The sequence below is a fragment of the Saimiri boliviensis genome, chromosome 2 (assembly GCF_048565385.1).
Source record: "Saimiri boliviensis isolate mSaiBol1 chromosome 2, mSaiBol1.pri, whole genome shotgun sequence".
NCBI classification, from domain to species: Eukaryota; Metazoa; Chordata; class Mammalia; order Primates; family Cebidae; genus Saimiri; species Saimiri boliviensis.
Window position 1 is genome coordinate 54,213,816 of NC_133450.1, and position 21,846 is coordinate 54,235,661.

Below are 21,846 nucleotides of genomic sequence, written 5' to 3' on the forward strand. Positions count from 1 at the left end.
TTGTGGCCCAGGCTGGAGTGCAATGGCGCAATCTCAGCTCACAACCTCCACCTCCCAGGTTCAGGTGATTCTCCTGCCTCAGCGACCCGAGTAGCTGGGATTACAGGCATGCACCACCACACTTGGTTAATTTTTTGTATTTTTAGTAGAGACGGGGTTTCTCCATGTTGGTCAGGGTGGTCTCAAAATCCCAACCTCAGGTGATCCGCCCACCTCAGCCTCCCAAAGTGCTGGGATTACAGGCCTGAGCCACTGCGTTAGCCTGGCATTTCTGACTCAGTTCTCTTAGTCCTACCAGGAGACATGCATTCCAGCCCCAGATGATTTTTGTATTGCATAGTCATACAGGGTAGAGCATCCAGTATTTGAAGCACTCCACTGAATATACTCATATGGAAGCTGGGTGCCCATTCCTGATCTTTGAGGACCTCCTGCACTGATTTGGAGGACTTCATTTGTGATGTGGTAGTCTTGAAGTCACTGGCAATGAGTATATAACCTGAACCCATGCTTTAAGCCCACCAAATGGCCTTTTAAACAGATGCAATGGTGTGGCTGAAACAATATATAAACAAAAGATATGGAACTTCCTAGGAATTTGGAGAAAATATCCCCAAAGTTCCTGAGACTGATGACAACTCCATTAATGAACCAGTCTTGCTATGTTGATTTCCTGTGATCAAGTCCTTCTATATGCAGGGACATCCTGAGCATTCTTGTCTTACCAAATCTGTCAACGTGTTAATGCTGAATGTTGGTGAGATTGTGGGAGGCTAGATGCATATCTGGGATAATGAAGAAATACCTGCAGGTTATAAAAAGGAAGGGATTGACCCTACTTCTTATTACTGGGATACAGATCAGAGAAAACATGGTATATGTCATCACGGAGGATATAACTTGGGCCTAGAATGATTCTTTTAATTTTTTTATTTTGCGAATTGTTTTATAACCACAACAAACTAGTACAGAGGATACCCTGTACAAAACACAAAGGTTCAAACATCAAGGTGTTCCCTTAGCAAGGCTGAAAATTTCAGTCTCTGGTATTTGGAATTTAGGCTGCAGTCCTTGTTTTTGGATGGATCACTGAGTGTGTGGCACAACCATGCTTTTTTTTTTTTTTTTTTTTAAATGAGACAGTGTCTCACTGTGTTGCCTAGGTTGAAGTGAAAGGGGCTGATCTCAGCTCAATGAAACCTCCACCTCCCAGGTTCAAGTGATTCTCCTGCCTCAGCCTCCCGAGTAGCTGGGATTACAGGTGTGCACCACCACGCCTGGCTAATTTTTTTTTTTTTTTTTTTGAGACGGAGTTTCGCTCTTGTTACCCAGGCTGGAGTGCAATGGCACGATCCCGGCTCACCGCAACCTCTGCGTTCTGGGTTCAGGCAATTCTCCTGCCTCAGGCTCCTGAGTAGCTGGGATTACAGGCACGCACTACCATGCCCAGCTAATTTTTTTTTGTATTTTTAGTAGAGACGGGGTTTCACCATGTTGACCAGGATGGTCTCGATCTCTTGACCTTGTGATCCACCCGCCTCGGCCTCCCAAAGTGCTGGGATTACAGGCTTGAGCCACTGCGCCCGGCCTTAATTTTTATATTTTTAGTAGAGATGGGGTTTCACCATGTTGGCCAGGCTGGTCTTGAACTGCTGACCTCAGGTGATCTACCCGTCTCAGCCTCCCAAAGTGCTGGGATTATAGGCGTGAGCCACAGCGCCCGGCCTTTTCAGTCCATTCTTTTAACCAGATTTGAACAGAAGGATGGCCACTTGGCCCAGGTAGAAGTAGATGAAGTGTTTGGTTTCATGTGTCACACAGCTACCGAAGTTCCTCCCCACCATGCAACATCAGGTAGGATTGTACTTCTTGTCAAATTCCTTCTTGATATGAGCTGCAATATCCTTCTCTATGTTGTATTTCTCCAGTGTCTGAGTAACACACTCCACTGAGTCCTGTTCCATCTCTTCTGACATGTCCCCATTTTTGATCACGGCCTTTCAGTCGCACATGGTTATTGTGGAGAAGGGGGCTGGCTCACAGCAACAATCTCCTGGAGGAGGTGCTAGCACTGCTGTAGAATGATTCTTTTTTAAAAATTATGTATGTATTTAAGATAGGGTCTCGCCGGGCGCGGTGGCTCACGCCTGTAATCCCAGCACTTTGGGAGGCCGAGGCGGGTGGATCACAAGGTCAAGAGATCGAGACCATCCTGGTCAACATGGTGAAACCCCGTCTCTACTAAAAATACAAAAACTAGCTGGGCATGGTGGTGCGTGCCTGTAATCCCAGCTACTCAGGAGGCTGAGGCAGGAGAATTGCCTGAACTCAGGCGGTGGGGGTTGTGGTGAGCCGAGATCGCGCCATTGCACTCCAGCCTGGGTAACGAGCGAAACTCCATCTCAAAAAAAAAAAAAAAAGAATTCCTTCCACAATTCTGGCCGGGCGCGGTGGCTCAAGCCTGTAATCCCAGCACTTTGGGAGGCCGAGGTGGGTCAATCACGAGGTCAAGAGATCGAGACCATCCTGGTCAACATGGTGAAACTCCGTCTCTACTAAAAACACAAAAAAGTAGCTGGGCATGGTGGTGCGTGCCTGTAATCCTAGCTACTCAGGAGGCTGAGGCAGGAGAATTGCCTGAACCCAGGAGGCGGAGGTTGTGGTGAGCCGAGATCGCGCCATTGCACTCCAGCCTGGGTAACAAGAGCGAAACTGTCTCAAAAAAAAAAAAAAGATAGGGTCTCACTTGGTAGCTCAGGCTGCAGTGCAGTGGCACAATTATAGCTTACCGTAACTTCGAACTCCTCTGCTTGAGATCTTCTTGCTTCAGTCTCCCAAATTGCTGAGATTGCAAGTGTGAACCACTGTGCCCAGCCCTTGGGACAATTCTCTTGGATTCTGAAGTTATCACATTTGAGATGTATGCTTATACCATTGATTTGTGTGCTGCAAGCCATAACTGATTACTCTTGAAGCATGAAAAAAACAGAAAAGTTTCATGATAAACAGGCTGCCTCTTTAAAAATAAACAAAAATGGCTGGATGCAGTGGCTGAAGCCTGTAATCCTAGCACTTTGGGAGGCCGAGGTTGGGGGATCACCTGAGGTCAGGAGTTAAGAGACCAGCCTACCTAACATGGCGAAACCCTGTCTCTACTAAAAATACAAAAAATTAGCCAAGCGTGGTGGCAGGTGCCTGTAATCCCGGCTACTTGGGAGGCTGAGGCAGGAGAATCACTTGAACCCAGGAGGCAGACATTGCAGTGAGGCAGAAATTGCGTCACTGCACCCCAGCCTGGGCAAGAGCAAAACTCCATCTCGAAAAAATAAAATAGCCAGAATTTTCCCTTTCTTGTTCCACTGGGCATAACTGTTTATTTTATTTTTTTTTAAGAGATGAGGTTTCACCATGTTGGTCAGGCTGGTCTTGAACTCCTGACCTCGTGATCTGCCCACCTTGGCCTTCCAAAGTGTTGGGATTACAGGCGTGAGCCACCGTGCCCAGCCTCCATTTTCTCCTTTTTATTCTTTTTGTTTTGTTTTGTTTTGTTTGAGATGGAGTCTCCCTGTATCACCCAGGCTGGAGTGCAGTGGTGTGATCTTGGCTCACTGCAACCTCTGCCTCCCGGGTTCAAGCAATTCTTCTGCCTCAGCCTCCTGAGTAGCTGGGACTACAGGTGCATGCCACTATGCCTGGCTAATTTTTATATTTTTAGTAGAGATTGGGGTTTCACCATTTTGGCCAGGCTGGTCTTGAAAAGTGCTGGGATTACAGGCGTGAGGCACTGAGCCGGACCTTCTTTTTTACTAATACCACAAAAAGTAGACTAGGCCGGGTGAGGTGGCTCAAGCCTGTAATCTTAGCATTTTGGGAAGCCGAGACCAGCAGATCACTTGAGGTCAGCAGTTTGAGACCAGCCTGACCAACATGGTGAAACCCCATCTCTATTAAAGAAAAAAATTACAAAAATTAGCCACGCGTGATGAGGCATGCCTGTAATCTTAGCCACTTGGGGGGCTGAGGGAGAAACTGCTTGAACCTGGGAGGCAGAGGTTGCAGTGAGCTGAGATTGTGCCATTGCACTCCAGCCTAGGTGACACAGCGAGACTCCATGTTAAAAAACAAAATACAAAGTTTTGGGGAAATAGGTGGTACATTAACTCTGTACTTGTGAATACATTTCAGCATTTTATCTAATAGGTCACAATTTTGGGGTTACATATATGTAATTAAACAGTTTTAGATACTGGTTTAATAAAAGGACTTGGGTTATGTATCTATTCCATCAAGTGCTATTCTTTAGGCCTGTATCATATGTTACTTTCCATAAAATTGATCTTGGAAGCTCCAGTTTTCTTCTCTGGGCTCCCATTGCACTATACGCATACGTCCTTTTTAAAAAAATAAATAAATTTTAAGCCCAAACCTCACAATCATACCTCTTTTATAGTAGTTACTTGCATTTTTTTCAAGGGCCTTAATGTTCCTTAAGTTGATGGTGAAATTTGTTTTATATAAGTAAAAGCTTTTAAGCAACGGGCTAAATAGAATGACTTAACTAGTAGCTTTGCTTCTATTTCTTAGGAAAAATTAAGCTCAAGACAAGTATTATACCATTTTGATGGTTTCATCCAAGTTGCTAATCAACATTTTTAATTTGAGTTACCAAGAGTAATAGTTACCAAGCTAATTTATAGGCAAGTGCTTTACTACAATTAGATTCATCAATATCTAAGCATATAATCTATTCCCATAGAAACTGTAGAGCAGGCTTCCCCAAACTACGGCCCCGAGGGCTGCATGCGGCCCCCGAAGCCATTTATCCAGCCCGCCGCCACACTTCAGGAAGGGGCACCTCTTTCATTGGTGGTCAGTGAGAGGAGCACAGTATGTGGTGGCCCTCCAATGGTCTGAGGGACAGTGAACTGGCCCCCTGTGTAAAAAGTTGGGGATGCCTGCTGTAGAGGATACTTTAAAAAACTTTTTCCTAATGTATTAGCCAGAGACTTTTTAGTTGTAATTTGGAGAAATGTAATTGAAAGTATCTTCAGCAAAGAGTGAGGAAGGCTCCTGAGGGAGCCCAGAGTGCTCAAAGAGGAGAAAAGCTATACCTTGATGGAATCGGGACTGCCAGAGCAGTTTTTCTGTCCTCAGCATGGATGCTTGGATCAGAAAGATGGGTTCAAATTCTAGCTGTTAAGCCTTAATTTCTTTATCAGTAAGGACACACAGGCACACGCTCTATCTATCTATTTATCTATCATCTATCTAGAAACAGAGTTTCACTCTCGTTGCCCAGGCTGGAGTGCAATGGCACCATCTTGGCTCAGAGCATCCTCTGCCTCCTGGGTTCAAGTGATTCTCCAGCCTCAGCTTCCTGAGTAGCTGGGGTTACAGGTGCGCACCACCATGCCTCGCTAATTTTGTATTTTTAGTAGAGACGGGGTTTCTCCATGTAGGTTAGGCTGGTCTCAAACTCCTGACCTCAGGTGATCTGCCCGCCTTGCAAAAGTCCTGGGACTATAGCCATGAGCCGCCACACCTGGCTGGGAGGATACATTTAATAATTCAGTGATGTATTAAATAAGGCAATACATTTAGTAATAGCTCAGATTTCCTAATTCCATGACACTGGACATAATAGTTTTTTTCCTAATTATTGACATTCATATAAGCACCTTTAATCCAAAATATTTGGGACATTAGGCTACTAAATGAGTAGAAATCTTAAAGTTTAAGAGCAAAGTAAATGAAACAGCTAAAACAGACAATTTTTAAAAATCCCTAAGTCAAATTAATTAATTACAGCCTAAGAACAACCTAGTTCAGCATTTGGCTTGGCAAAGAAGTTGAGTCCCAATCCATCCTGTACCAGTGCAATTCAATAGCTATTAAATGAGCCAGTTATAGAAGACATAATTTCTCCCTTTGAAGAGGCACAGTCTGAGACAAGATAAAATTAAAATGCAATGTGGGCCGGGGGTGGTGGCTCACACCTGTAATCCTAGCACTTTGGGAGGCTAAGGCGGGAGAATAGCTTGAATTTCAGACCAGACTGGGCAATGTAGTGAGACCTCTTATCTACAAACAATTTTTTATATTAGGCACATCTGTAGTCCCTGCTATTTCGGGGGCTGAGGCAGGAGGATCATTTGAGCCTAGTAGGTCAACACTGCACTGCACTGCAATGTGTTCACACCATTGCATTCCAGCCTGGGCAACAGAACAAGACCTTGGCTCAAAAAACAAAACAAAACAAAATCAAATTGCAATGTAATTTTTTTATGCATAGAATATATTAAGCACTACAGAAACACAGATAAAGAAGCAGTTAAATTTGTTTGGTGGAAGAGGAAGTTAAGAAGTGCTAAGGAGAGTTACCAAGAAAAGGTGATATTTAAGCCAGGCCGTAAAGGAGTGGGCAATCACCAGACAGAAGAGGAGAGAGAAAAAGACATTTTAGGTAAAGGGAACAATAAGAAATATACACTCAATGGAACACTTAGGAAGAGACAGAGACACTTAGGAAGAGACAGAGAATCTAAAGCACCACGAAGAATGCTCCAAAGAAAGGGCTCTTCTGAGAAAAAAGGCTGATTTTCTGGAATCCATGTGAGAGAAACCAACCTGCCATCTTTTGTTGGTAAAAATAATTTAAAAATACAAGAGTGATAAAGAAAATTAGCTTTATTTATATAATTTAGAAAAACTGATTGTAGTGTTAATAGTATTTATATACAAACATACTAAAATAGAGTACATCACATTGCTTTTGCTTCAAAGTGTTTTCTCAATTCTGACATGCCCCTATCACTTCGGTTTGTAGTTTTTAACAGGGAAATGCTCTGTTTTGACTAGTGCTTGATTCACACAGTGTAACACTGAATAGAAGAATCAACGATCATGAGCAGGGTTAAAAATATTTTTAACAAATATGATTTTATCATTAATCTTTTTTCTTTTGAGACAGAATCTTGCTCTGTCGCCCAGGCTGGAGTGCAGCAGTGGTGCGATCTTGGCTCACTGCAACCTCTGCCTCCTGCATTCAAGTGATTCTCCTGCCTCACCCTCCCAAGTAGCTAGGACTACAGGGGCCCACCACCACACCCGGCTAATTTTTTTTGTATTTTTAGTAGAGATGGGATTTCACGATACTGGCCAGGCTGCTCGTGATTTGCCCACCTCGGCCTCCCAAAGTCCTGGGATTACAGGAATGAGCCACCATGCGTTGCCTCATTAATCTTTTCTCTATAATAAAATGTTTCATATTTAAAAAACATACTTGTATTCACTGATAACCTAAATTTGTTGTACTAAGCTTGGCATTTATATAAACCCATAGTTGATTTAAATACAATATAGATATGAACTTATATTAAAACTCACTGATATAAATGTTTGCCACAAATGAAAATGAACAAAATTGGTTTAACAGAAGTAACATAAAAATCCATTTGAAAAATAGTGGAGATGCCTTATTCTATTTAAGATGAGTAAAACTTCCATTTTCTGAAGCCAATAAAAACTAAACCAAAGGATGGTGAAAAACTGTGATATAGATACCAAATTTTATGTTACACTGTAAAGCTGTAATTTGTACTATTATATTTATTTATTTAGAGACGCAGTCTTACTCTTGTCACCCAGGCTGGAATGCAGTGGCACGATCTCAACTCACTGCAACCTTCGCCTTTCATGTTCAAACGATTCTCCTGCCTCAGCCTCCTGTGTATCTGGGATTACAGGCACCTGCTACTGTGTCCAGCTAATTTTGTATTTTTAGTAGAGACGGGGTTTCAGCATCTTGGCCAAGCTGGTCTTGAACTCCTGACCTCATGATCCACCCGCCTCAGCCTCCCAAAGTGCTGGGGTTATAGGTGTGAGCCACGGCACCTGGCCAAGGCAGAATTTTAAATCAGCAATTGGAATACCATATTAGTGCAGATCATTTATGCTAGAGCCATATTTTTATCTATCACTGTATTAAGTATGCCACATGTGTATGGACTGTTAGAAGAAATCCATTTCATTTTTACAGCAGTGAATTGGTTAGTAAGTTTAGTTCTTTAGCACTTTCTTAAAATTCCTGATAAGATAGCTCCATTGTCTTTTTAAATGAAAACAAAAAAAAAAAACAAAAAAAAACCACAGCCCCCCTCCCCAACACAAAAAATTGTTATGTATGCTGCTTACAGCTAATTAAGGTAAAACAATCAACTAGACCTCCAAGAGCACTGTGTCTAACATGTCACTTTTGTCCCCAAAGAGAAGGAAATGATCAAGTATTAAATATTAAGGTGCTTACTATTCCAAAAAAATAACATCAGAGGAAATTGGTCTTTAATTGGATGCTTGAATTTTTTCCAGGACTCTTAGTATATTTAGATGTTGGTATCTTGACTTTGACACTTTCCTGATTGCCCTTTATAGCAGCCTCAAGGCGGGCTTTTAGGGCTGGAGAAGAAGCCACTAAACTTTTAAAAACAGATGAATACTGAGGTCCAATCTGCATGAGACTTTGCAGAGCAAAGTCATGTAAACTTCTCATTATGGAAGTTGCTGATCCCAGAGCATTTTCATCCAAAAGGAAGGAAATGAGGATGGGCAAAAGACAAGCCACCAGCTGAGAGCCTAGAAAGTAAACAAACGATGTAAGTTCAGGGACATAAATATTCATAATATAAGGCTGCAAATGCACTTGATCTGTATTCATTTTTCCCCACTGAAGAAAACAATTCGACTAATCTCTTCTAAATTAATACTAAATAATATCAATACTTGGGATTAACATAAGACCTTTCAATGAATGTGAAATACAGATATAATGTGATTAAATGTTTTGTAATTTAAGTAACAGTAAAATCCTGATTTTTGTAGAGATTCTGAGTTAGTATGAATTTAGTGCTGACACTTACGATGGTGTTCTTCAGCAACAGTAACCAGTGTTTCTAAGACCTTTATGCCTTCTTGGAAGATCTGAAGCTCAGCAGTGTTTTCAGGTTTTCTCTTGTCTATTTCCTGTAGTTTTTCCAGGATACAGGATGCTAAAGAGTAAATATATGGGTAGGAAACAGCTGGATTTGGATACTGAAAGATGGAATGTAGGAGCTGGTAGGTCTTGATTTGTACCTAAGCAGGTAAGAGAAAAGAATAGCAAATACTATAAATAAATTTTTTTAAAAAGTACCTGAGGACTCTTTGCTCTTTAAAGTAGCAAAGGCATTTAAATTTATTTCTAATTTATCTTTAATTTTGAAAGTCCAAGGGCCAACAGGCAATCAAACTTCTGTGCTAACAGTGGTTGTGACAGTTTGGAATGGGAAAAAGGTATATAGATACAACAAGGAAACAAACTGAGTGGTTACTTTTTCTTTTCTCTAATTCCCGTTTCTCCCCTCATGTCTTTCTCCATAATGTGAAACAAAAACAAAAACATCATCCAAAGCCTTCCTTTAACATTTTTATGCGTAGAAAGCAAAACAAAACAAAACAAAAAACACCGAAAACAACAAAACACATACAACCCTGAAAGATATTTTGTTGATTTCAGAAAATGTTTTAGACGAAAGTGATGTATTTGATGTTCAAATGTCATGGTCTAAGTGTTTCAAGGAACCATGTCTGGACCATACTAATTAAGTGTCATCATGCATCAGAGCCCCCACTTGGAGACTGCTATACAAAGCTCCTGCAGGCAACAGGCAAAAGGACAGAGGATAAAAGGAAATGACTATACATCAAATACATAAATCAACTTTTATTAACTGTAATGGTATTTTAATAATTATTTTTTCTGAGAGAAAATCTGGTTCCTATATCTTCAGGAGTAGATATATGTGTGATCATTGGCTATGAACTCACCTAGTGGCACATAAAAAATAGGACATTACTCAAGCAAATGAATGAGCCATAAAGGAATGGAATCAATTTGTGTGTATTGCTTTTGGAATGGGTCCTGTTATTTCACAATCATATTACTGAAGGTATGTTTTGGAGTCTTTTTTTCTTTTGAGACAGAGTCTGGGTCTGTTGCCCAGGCGGGAGTGCAGTGGCATGATCACAGCTCACTGCAGCCTCAAGGTTCCAGGCTCAAGTGATCCTACTGCCTCAGTGCCCCCGAGCAGCTGGGACTACAGGCCTGTGCCACCACGCCTTGCTAATTTTTGTATTTTTTGTAGAGATGGGTTCTTACCATACTGCCCAGGCTGCTCTCGGACTTCTGGCCTCAAGCAATCCACCCAGCATGTCCTACCAAAGTGCTGGATGGAATTACAGGCATGAGCCACAGTGCTCGGCCTCCCTTTCTCTTGTGTTTTTTGTTTTTGTTTGTTTGTTTGTTTAAAGAAAATCCACTATAATACACTACCAAGTATCTTGCAAGTCCCTTATAAAGTTCTAGTGCTACATCAATCTTAAGAGTCCTCCATTTCAAATTTAGTTTTTTAACATTTCCTCTTCTGCCACTATCCTCTACCCTTAGGGCTGAAGAACAAGACTACTGTTATTGGGCTTTGTCACTCTAACAGAAATTAATCCAAATCTAAAAACAAAAATTTGTAGTCTAATACTTCCTATTGGAGTCAACAAATCACAAATAAAAGTTTGCAAAAGCCTAGCCATAGTCCAATCACTAACATCTTTCTGCTAAAAGACACTTACCATAGGATCTTTTATCTCAAGAGTAGCTTTAAACTTATCAATACAGTGCTTCTGAAGGCATGGGATAGTAGTTACTTCTGGACTGGTAGACAAAATAAACACTGTGATAGCAGTAAGTAGACTGACTTCATCAAGTTCTTGGTGTGTTTCATCAACTAAAAAGAAAAGTTCTATTAGAAACAGATCAAATTTACTGCTTTATATACCTGCGTGAAGCTGTTTTCAGTTTGGTAGTAATAGTTTGGTGTACACAATTAGACACAATGAATGCTGATTAAGAACTCTGGCAAATGTACATTTTAAGATATGCATTATAAATAATTCTAGAGCTAAGAACTAAAAAGTAATGGTAATCTTTAAAGGATAAGACATCGGTAAATATATACATTTACTAGGAATACATATTTATTAGTTGTGTGACTTTGGACATCTAAATCCATCTTCAGTTTTCACATCTGTAAAATGGGAATAACAGCAGCACTCACACTGATAGGTTTATGAAGATTAAATGAATTAATCTATGTGAAGCATTTAGAATAGTATGCTATACTTGATGATCAATATATGTTACCTATCATGTTAATTATTTTTGCTGTGAAGCAACACAGAAATGCTTGGATAATTATATTTTCTTCGTTAAAGTATTTTGATAATACATGTATCAAGTGAAAATACCTTAGCACTTTACATATATGATTTCTCAAAAGTAGACAAAAACCTGAAAACAGCTGTGTAGGCCACAATCATTTGAAGAAATTTTCTATTAGAAGTAATCTACCTTTATTTTTGTCATATTCTCATTAAATAATTTTAATGAAGCTGCTGTGGAAAAAAAAATCACTGTTTCAAAAAGGAAAGGTGTGGCAAATTCAACTACTTAAATTGTTTAAGGATGGCTTGTTACTTATGAAGAAATGACATACATACTACTTTAGTAGCTTTGGTCACATTCATTCAACAAGTACTTAAGTGTGCCAGCCCTCTTTTAGGCACATCTTATAGAGAAGATACATTATAAACTGAGAAGCAAATAAAGACTTTCAGCTAGTGTTAAAGTCTGAGCATATAAAAATATATTTAAAAAACCGGCCAGGCATGGTGGCTCACGCTTGTAATCCCAGCAGTTTGGGAGGCCGAAGAGGGCAGATCACTTGAGGTCAGGAGTTTGAGATCAGCCTGGCCAACATGGCAAAACCCTGTCTCTACTAAAAATACAAAAATTGGCTGGGGGTGGTAGCGGGCCCCTGTCATCCCAGCTTCTCGGGTGGCTGAGGCAGGAGAATCACTTGACCCTGGGGAAGTGGAGGTTGCAATGATCTGAGATTGTGCTACTGCATTCCAACCTGAGTGGAAAAGGAAGAATCTGTCTCAAAAAAAAACAAAACAAAACACCTCACCACATCAGGAACAGTGGTGCATGTCTGTAGTCCCAGCTACTTGAGACACTGAGGTGAGAGGACTGGTTGAGCCCAGGAGATCGAGGCTACAGTGCACAATGATCACGCCTGTGAACAGACACTGCCCTCCAGACTGGGCAACATAGCAGGTCCCATCTCTTTAAAACAAACAACAACATAGAAAGTAACCCAGGACAGTCTATACTGGGCAGCCAGAGAAAGCCTTGAGGAGATAATATCTGAGCTGACTATACTCCAGAGGCACAGCAGCAATGAAAGCAAACTTTTATGGATGAGTAAGATTTATTTTATACAAGACGTGAGGCCGGGCGCGGTGGCTCATGCCTGTAATCCCAACACTTTGGGAGGCCGAGGTGGGTGGATCACGAGGTCAAGAGATCGAGACCATCCTGGTCAACGTGGTGAAACCCCGTCTCTACTCAAAATACAAAAAATTAGCTGGGCATGGTGGCGCGTGCCTGTAATCCCAGCCTCTCAGGAGGCTGAGGCAGGAGAATTGCCTGAACCCAGGAGGCGGAGGTTGCGGTGAGCCGAGATCGCGCCATTGCACTCCAGCCTGGAAAACAAGAGCGAAACTCCGTCTCAAAAAAAAAAAAAAAAAAAAAAAAAAACAAGACGTGAATGACTTAAAGGTAAAATAAATACACAGTTAATATTTAAAATTAACATGTAGCACTGTTATAAGCACTTTATATACATTAAATAATTAATCAACATGGGTTAACAGCACCATGAGGTAGGTACTCTTACATCCCCCATTTTATGGACGAGAAACAGATATTGAGTCATTTGTCCAAGTCACACAATTAGAAAGGCAAAAAGTTTGATTACAGAGTGTACTGTTAACTACAATGCTATACTGCTTCCCTTATAGCAAAGTTATTTTTAACCACTTACAGCAACTCGAAACTGCAACAGAGTCAGCTAATCTGTTTGGTAAAAATGTCTTTTTATTCTCAGTAAGATAAAGTTCTCCTGGATTCCTCTTACCATTTCTTCTAAAATCCCTTTAGTTTTAATCTCTTTTACCTAGGACAGATGCAAGATTCGCTTAGCATTAGCCCCATGAAAAGCCTATGTGGCAGAAACTGAGGCCTCTTGCCAACAGCCATATGAATGAGTCATCTCCACCTAGCTAAACTGCTCCTAATCCTGGGCCTATAGAAATTGTCAGATAATAAGTGTGTTTGCTCTTTTAAGCCACTAAGTTTTGGGGCAATCTGTTGGGTAGCAAACATTTAACATTTAATCTGTCATAATCAACTCCTTAATTTCTCTCAGTAGCTAGTCTAAATCCTAAATTCTATTGTAGCTTCATTCCCTGATACACAATCAAATAAAAAAAAAAAACACCACCACTCACCCATGTGTGTGTGTGTATGTGTGTGAGAGAAAAAAAAAGAGGCAAACTCATCATAACCCTCAACATGAATTATTATTTGTAGAGATAGTATCTTGCTGTGTTGCCCACGTTGGTCTTTGAACTCCTGGCCTCAAGTGGTCCTCCTGCCATAGCCTCCCAAAGTGCTGAGATTATAGGCTCGAGCCATATTGACTGGCCAAGCCTGTAGTTATATTATTTTCCATCATTATCTCCTGTTCTTTCCTCATATTGGCAGAGGGCAATCCTTTTAAATGTCTGTACATTTTATTGCTTCTGCCTGGACAGGGATGCTGCTTTCCTTTCTAATACTTCTAACTACAACCCATGTCCACCTCCTTTTAACCCCCTGTAAGTATGAACTCATGCTTGAGTGTCATCTTAAAAAAAGTTATTTCTTGACCTTACACTTTCCGTTTAGCTATTTCTCTTCTTCCTGTCAAGAGAAGCCTGTACTTGATCTTTCTCATTCCTTAAACCTCATTTGTGCCTCAACACTGTGAGCTCTATCCCCTATACTGTTTGGCCGCTCTACAGTATTTTATACTGTTGACCACTTCTTCTCTTAAAAATCCTCTTTTCTTTGGTTTCTGTAACTACACATTATCTTCTGAATCCCTCATCTCGATTTTGGTCCTCTTGTTGCTCCATAAACTCAAGTTGGGTGATTTCAACTGTCCCACAGGTTACGCTGACAGCTCCCAAATACATATATAGTCCAAAAAGTATCTCTAGCCCAGACTACTTTCTTGAATTCTGCACCTCTACCCATCTGCTCTAGGGCATTTGATGATCCTCTAGGCATTTCATATCAACTCATTATCTTCTCCTAAAAACTCTCACTGGTTATTTCTCTTAATCACATTTGAACGCTCAAGTCATCCTACCCTTTCATCTCCTAAATCAATCAGTAAGTTCTGTTGAAAACTGTTTAACATTTTACTTTTCATCATTTTACTCCTCTTTATCCATACCACTTAAAAATTTTTTTATATATATATATATTTTTAATTTTAGAGACGGGGTCTTGCTATGTTGCCCAGGCTGGAGTGCAGTGGCTATTCACAGGCACGATCCCACTACTGATCAGCACAAGAGTTTTGACTTGCTCTGTTTCTGACCTGGGCTGGTTCACCCTTCCTTAGGCAACCTGGTGGTCCTCCACTCCCGGGAGGTCACCGTATTGATGCTGAACTTAGTGCGGACACCTGATCAGCATAGTGCACTACAGTCCAGAACTCCTGGGCTCAAGAAATCCTCCCACCTCAGCCTCCTGAGTAGCTGGGACTACAGGCACGTGCCACTGCACCAGGCTATCCATACCACTTTATCTATTTACTCCTCTTTAGTCCCAGCTGCTTGGAAGGCTGAGGCAGAAGAACTGCTTGAACGCAGAGGTTGCAGTGAGCTGAGATCATACCACTGCACTCCAGCCTGGTAACAGAGAGACTCCAACTCAAAAAAAAAAAACACACAAAAAAAACCCCCAAATCTGAGCACATTACTTCCCTTCTTAAAACCCTTTCATGATTCCACATGCCTAATAAAGGCAGTCCAAATCATGCCAAACCCTCCATAATCTGACCCCATCTACCATCCAACTTCGTTTCTCTACTAATCGCCATTCACCATTCTTACACTCTTCTATCCAAATCCACACTCCCTCATTGTTCTACTTGCCTTCCCTAGCTGTAGTTTTCCAAGTTTTTGGACAAACTGTTGTACCTAGAATCCATTTTTCTTTTTTTTTGAGACAGAGTTTTGCTCTGTTGCCCAGGCTGGAGTGCAGAGGTGCGATCTTGGCTTACTGCAATCTCTGCCTCCCAGGTTCAAGCGATTCCTAGAATCCATTTCTATGATGTCCATGTGGAGAAAACTTTGTAATCCTTTAAGACGTTGACTCTTCTGCGAAGACTCTAGCGGTGGATACAGAGATGCCACTGAGATCCCCTATAAGGGAGAACGTGCTGCCCAGCTGTGGGAAGTGTGAACAAGGGTCAAGCTCCTTCTGGGTCAACTTCAGCTAGAGATAGCTGTCCTATCTGAGATCAAATCCTTCCTGGAGCAGCCCACATTAGAAGTCCAAGCCATTTCTGTTCTATGTTAAAACACTCTGATGGACAATATGGCTCCAGAGCTCCCCAGACTGGTTTACTGAGATTTGTTGGGAAACTGTCACCGTTTGACTTCTTTTGCCCAGTATTGCCTTCCCCTCCCTCTTCCCTTCACAGATGTTGTTTCTCAATAAACTTCTCACTCCCCAAACTCCCCGACAGTGATTACTTTTAGAGAATCCTATTTGTGACACTCTGCCTGATTTCACTCAAATAGTACTAATTACTCCCATTTTCTGTAAACCAACTAGAAGTTTTCTTTACTGTACTAGAAATGCAGTGATAATTAAGACATTACTATTGTCTTTGGGAGATTCTTAAGGTATTAATCACACTCTGTAGCAATTTATAGGAGCCAAACTCCACTAGATTTCCAACTCTGGGCAAAGTGGGTGGTCAATAAATGCTGATTTCACTTGAAAACATTTTGTGTGTAAAATCAAATATGGCTAATTGTAACATTTATAAACAAAACTGGGAAGGCAGGGAAAATGTATAATATTTCTAAAGACTTTTTATAATCACTACAACATACGAATGAAAATAAAAACCTTACAAAATAAGAGAAATTTAAATGGATGCTGAAAATAATACTGGCTATTATTTATTGATGCATGCCAGGTAATAAGTGAGATGCTTTTCACATATTAAGTTACTGCTCTTACAATTTCTTGCCACATAATATCCCTATTTATTAATAAGAAAACTAAGGTGCAGAAAAACTGGGTAAGTTGGTGAGTCACCAGGCATAATGAACCAGATTGGTCTTTTTGTATGGCTTATGTACTTTTCAGTATACGGTATTAAACGCTTCTGTTGGCTAGAAAGGATCATACTATATTTTTTTACTAAACATACTATTACATCTGAAGGTCTTTCACTGTCAGCGTATCGGTTGCCTGACATTTAACTGCATTAAGGGCTAAAATCAGAACACAACTTTTTTATTTTATTATTTTAAGAGTCTTGTTCTGTCACCTAGGCTGGGGTGCAGTGGCATGATCTTAGCTCACTACAAGCTCTGCCACCTGGGTTGAAGCAATTCTCCTGCCTCAGCCTTCCATGAGCTGGGACCACAGGCATGAATTATCACAACTGGCTAATTTTTGTATTTTTTTTTTTTTTTTTTGAGACAGAGTTTCGCTCTTGTTACCCAGGCTGGAGTGCAATGGCACGATCTTGGCTCACCGCAACCTCCGCCTCCTGGGTTCAGGCAATTCTCCTGCCTCAGCCTCCTGAGTAGCTCGGATTACAGGCACGCGCCACCATGCCCAGCTAGTTTTTGTATTTTTAGTAGAGACAGGGTTTCACCATATTGACCAGGATGGTCTCGATCTCTTGACCTTGTGATCCACCCGCCTCGGCCTCCCAAAGTGCTGGGATTACAGGCTTGAGCCACCGCGCCCGGCCTAATTTTTGTATTTTTAATAGCGATGAGGTTTTACCATGTTGGCCAGGGGGCCTTGAACTCCTGACCTCAAGTGATCTGCCAGCCTCGTCCTCCCAAAGTGCTGGGATTACAGAGGTAAGCCACCGCGCCTGGCTCCAGAACACAGCTTTCTTTTTTTTTTTGAGATGGAGTCTCACTTTTTTATCCAGTCTGGAGTGCAGTGGTGTGATCTCGGCTCCTTGCAACCTCTGCCTCCTGAGTTCAAGCAATTCTCCTATCTCAGCTTCCTGAGTAGCTGGGATTACAGGCATGTGGCACCACACCTCGCTGATTTTTGTATTTTTAGTAGAGACAGGGTTTCACCATGTTGGCCAGCTGGCCCTGACCTCCTGCCTTGGCTCCCAAAGTGCTGGGAGTACAGGTGTGAGCCACCGTGCCCATCCAACTTTCTATCTACTTGTACATATCCTCTAAACCAGGCGTCCCCAAACTACGGCCTGTGGGCCGCATGCGGCTCCCTGAGGCCATTTATCTGCCCCTCCGCCGCACTTCAGGAAGGGGCACCTCTTTCACTGGTGGTCAGTGAGAGGAGCACAGTATGTGGCGGCCCTCCAACGGTCTGAGGGACAGTGAACTGGCCCCTTTGTAAAAAGTTTGGGGACGCCTGCTCTAAACACTAGTATTGAATACAGTCTCCTCTAGGTGATATGGCCAAATATGATCAAGTCAAATATCTTATCCTCAAAAAACTCTTCTCACTTTTTAAAACAAACGGAACTGCTTCCACACAGCCTTAATTACCTGGATCCCAACAGTCAAGAATTGTTGTTAAAGCACTTCGAAGAAGGTCAGTCCAAGCAGTATGGCTCTTTTCTGCCCGGGCCATTGGAGAAGACAATATTCCTTTTAGAGCCTGTAGGGAAGCTGCAGCTGTTGACGATAACTGGCCCCCAGGTAACTTCACAGCAGTCTCTCTGAGGACCCCAATTGTGAGGTACAATATAGTAGGGAGAACTGAGATGCTTCCTGTAAAATACAAAATTTTAAAAAACACACTGGATTTTAACATAATATGGTTCCTAAAAAGAAATCATCCAGGAGTAAGACAACATTAGATTTTGAGCTTCTAAAAGATGATTTCTAATAAAGAACTGTAATTATTAATATAATGTAAGTCGCTTTATTAAAATTTTTAAGGATGGATTAAGGATTGATGGTTATAAATGGAGATGATGTTTAAACTGTATAAGTATCACTATGCTTTTGCTGTTTTTGTTTTATTTGACAGTTGATAAATTTATTTTCATTTATTGTTTACTGTGGTAAAATATATATAACATAAAGTTTATCATTTTAACAACTTTTAGTGTACAATCCAGTGGCATTAAGAACATTCACAAAGTTGCCTGGGCAACACGGTGAGACTTTATCTCAATGCTTTAAAAAGGGTTATTCCAGATCAAATAACCTGGTAGCAGAGAACAAGGATGAACAATGAAGCTTCCAGGGTGTAGGATTTACAAAGAAGGAATTGAGAAAAGATAACAATTTAGCAGATGAACAATGAAGCCTCCAGGGTGTAGGATTTACAAAGAAGGAATTGAGAAAAGATAACAACTTAGCAGAGCCACAAAGAGAGCCTTAAATGCTATGTTAAAGAGTATGGACTTGCTGGGCATGGTGGCTCACACCTGTAGTTCCAGCACTTTGGGATGCCAATGAGGGAGGATCACCTGAGGCCAGGAGTTCAAGACCAGCCTGGTTAGCAAGATCCCAACTCTACAAAAAAAAATTTTTTTTAAAAGCCAGGTATGATGGCACAGGCCTGAGTCCTAACTACTCAGGAAGCTAAGGCAGGATGATTGCTTGAGCCCTGGAGTTTGAGGTTACAGTGAACTATGATTGTCCTACTGCACTACAGCCTAGGTGACAAGAGAAAGTACTTGTGTCAAACAACAAGAAAAAAAAGAGTATGAAGTCAATTCCAAACAGAACTAGATATAATGACAAACTTCTGCCATCACTGAAGCTGGAAAAGTCTGTCAGAAATTGTATGCCAAAACATGCCCAGGTGTTAATAACGGCCACTGACTGGTCAGAAGTACTGTCAATCATAGAAGAGCGTATCTATTGATAATAGTTGCTGTCTCTATCTTTTCACTCTTTTTTTTTTTTAAGACATAATTTCACTCATCACCCATGCTGAAGTGTAATGGTGCTATCCTGGCTCACTGCAAACTCCACCTCCTGGGTTCAAGTGATTCTTCTGCCTTAGCCTGACTAGCTGGGACTATAGGCATGTGCCACCATGTCTGGCTAATTTTGTATTTTTAGTAGAGATGGAGTTTCACCATGTTGGTCAGGCTGGTCTAGAACTCCCGACCTCAAGTGATCCACCCAACACGGCCTCCCAAAGTGTAGGGATTACAAGTGTGAGCCACCACGCCTAGCCCTCTATATTTTCACTCTTTTAGTAAAACAATTTATTAAAATGTAATCCTAATCGTAGAGGATTAAAGACAATACTCAAATGTTTGGATCAGCATTCATTTAAAAAGAAAGCAGCTAGACTCTATTATCCATTAAAACCATTTCTCTTCTAGGTCAAGTAAATCAATCACATACCACAGCATACCTTCAGGAGAACACACTGCAGGAAGTTCAGAAAGGATAACCAATGCAGCTGAAACCAATCTACTTCCATCCTCTGACAGCATCTGTGGCTTTGTAGCTTTTACTCCTGGACTACCTGTCAATTTAGGATTTAGTTCTGGGAGCTGTCTAACTAGAATGCATACACACAATTCCAGTGTTGCAAACACCAAAGACTTCCCAGGCACAAGTCCTCCGGTGTCCTTTCCCTCTCCAAACTCCGGCAGAGTTTCCTTTTCAGCAGCTCCATCATCAACTAAAAGACAGAAAGAATAGTGTTTAATAAATACTTTATGCTTGCGTTGCTTCTGGTAGATGGCAATTTAGTTAAATCCTGTTACAGGAAATATATTTATTTTATTTTAATTTTTTTGAGATGGAGTCTCACTCTGTCACCCAGGCTGGAGTGCAGTGGTGTGATCTTGGCTCACTGCAACCTCTGCCTCCCGGGTTCAAGCGATTCTCCTGCCTCAGCCACCCAAGTAGCTAGGATTACAGGCGCACACCATCATGCTCAGCTCATTTTTGTATTTTTTGTAGATAGGAGGTTTCACCATGTTGGCCAGGCTGGTCTTGAACTCTTGATCTCAAATCATCCACCCACCTTGGCCTCCCAAAGTGCTGGGATTACAGGCATGAGCCACCACACTCAGCCAGGAAATATATTTAATGACTAAATTTTGGGTGTTAAAGACGCAGAAAGAAGTTATGAAGGTAAAAGTAATCATCTTTATTATGACTACTTATTGCAATGGGTCAAAAGAAGTCTTTATAATTCTGTCACCCTTACAATATTGCCTGATTAACTCCTTGTTGCTATTAAGACTATAAACCTGATAGCTAGAGCTCCAGAAATTATCTTGTGACTTTAGGTATCGATGGTGGCTTGGCAGAAAGAAACTTATGTCCTTAACATCTTTAAGAAGGTGCCATACCAGCCCTAGACTGCCTACCTCTGGCTGCCTTTTCAGATGGGCAAATAAATCTTTGGGGTTTAAATCTACTGTTATATTGGGTTTTCTATAATATGTAGTCAACTATAATCTTAAGTGGTAAACTATTCAATACCATATTAGACTTGTAAATGAACAATCTGCAAATGTAAGTTCTTTCCATGCACATTGGTAAACACAGCTAAAGCAAGTACTCTAGTAGTGTAAGGGATTTACTTCTTCCAGGGTTTGTTAAAATTCTCATTTCCCCAAAAGAATAGTAGTTTAAATACTGACAATATCTAAACTAACATAGAGGTGAATGAGAGGATTTAAAGCCATGCCAGGTCAGGCATGGTGGCTCATGCCTGTAATCCCAGCACTTTGGGAGGCGGAGGTGGGTGGATTGCCTTAGTCCAGGAGTTTTGAGAGACTAGGCTGGGCAACACAGCCACACCCTGTCTCTACTAAAAAATACAAAAACTTAGCCAGGTATGGTGGCGTGTGCCTGTAGTCTCAACTTCTCAGGAGGCTAAGGTAGGAGAATCGTCTGAGCCTGTAAGGCTGAGGATGCAGTGAGCCAAGACTGCCACTGCACTCAAACCTGGGCAACCTGAGTAAGACCCTGTGTCTTAAAATAAATAAATAAAGCCATACATAAAGACTGTACTTTCAGGAATCATTTCTATAGTTTATTACTAGGTAAGTTTCTCTAAATGTAGAGCACAGAAAGTAAAACAGGGCCATGCCTAGACATGTTTTATTTGTACCACACACAAAAGATTATCAAAACCATATAGATACATTAAATAATACTTCACAAAAGAATGATGCTGTTTGGTTAACTTGGCATTAAAGGTTAACATTTACCTTCTGCACTTCGTCTTTTTTCCTTCACATGTTCTTGAGCGGCACAGATAATCTGCCTTACCACTTCAAGTGAAGCCAATTGAATAGAAGGTGATTCTCTGGTCAAAATTACTCGATGCAGAACATTCAGCAATTCTATACCCAAGTCCTATTACAGAAAATATGTAGAGGTCACTGTATTAGAAATTATACCTTTCTTCTATTAAAAAATACAATGCTAAATGCCATGACAAAATTCAGAAAAAGAGAATGTAACAAATTGCTCACAAAAAAACAAAAGTCTTAGTGCAATAAAGTTAAGTAGCACTTGCTCCATTTTAAATCAACTCCAGAGGCCGGGTGCAGTGGCTTACACCTATAATCCCAGCACTTTGGGAGGCAGAGGTGGGTGGATCACTTGAGACCAGGAGTTCGAGACCAAGCCTGGCCA

At 41.1% G+C, this 21,846-nt stretch overlaps 1 protein-coding gene and 3 pseudogenes across 12 annotated transcripts in view; 2 read left to right on the forward strand and 2 right to left on the reverse strand.

The window, feature by feature from the left end:
* The first annotated feature begins 392 nt into the window (after positions 1 to 392).
* Positions 393 to 915, forward strand: LOC141583569 (asparagine--tRNA ligase, cytoplasmic pseudogene; annotated as a pseudogene).
* Positions 916 to 1,480: 565 nt separating this feature from the next.
* LOC141583570 (dynein light chain 1, cytoplasmic-like) lies at positions 1,481 to 2,967 on the reverse strand (annotated as a pseudogene).
* A 3,705-nt stretch (positions 2,968 to 6,672) lies between these two features.
* Positions 6,673 to 21,846, reverse strand: part of HEATR5A (HEAT repeat containing 5A) — a 132,300-nt gene continuing 117,126 nt past the window's right edge. For 10 of the 12 annotated variants that reach the window (XM_074393311.1, XM_074393310.1, XM_074393305.1 and 7 more), the window contains 6 exons: positions 21,417 to 21,564; positions 19,598 to 19,870; positions 17,764 to 17,988; positions 10,660 to 10,814; positions 8,916 to 9,129; positions 6,673 to 8,631 (listed from right to left, as the gene is read on the reverse strand). In XM_074393311.1, the coding sequence (XP_074249412.1) occupies positions 8,324 to 8,631; positions 8,916 to 9,129; positions 10,660 to 10,814; positions 17,764 to 17,988; positions 19,598 to 19,870; positions 21,417 to 21,564 (1,323 nt within the window). In that variant the 3' untranslated portion in view covers positions 6,673 to 8,323. Of the gene's footprint in view, positions 8,632 to 8,915; positions 9,130 to 10,659; positions 10,815 to 17,763; positions 17,989 to 19,587; positions 19,871 to 21,416; positions 21,565 to 21,846 lie in introns of those variants that run through there. The other 2 variants (XM_074393304.1, XM_074393313.1) reach the window with 2 other exon arrangements.
* LOC120364234 (small nucleolar RNA U3) lies at positions 21,207 to 21,314 on the forward strand (annotated as a pseudogene).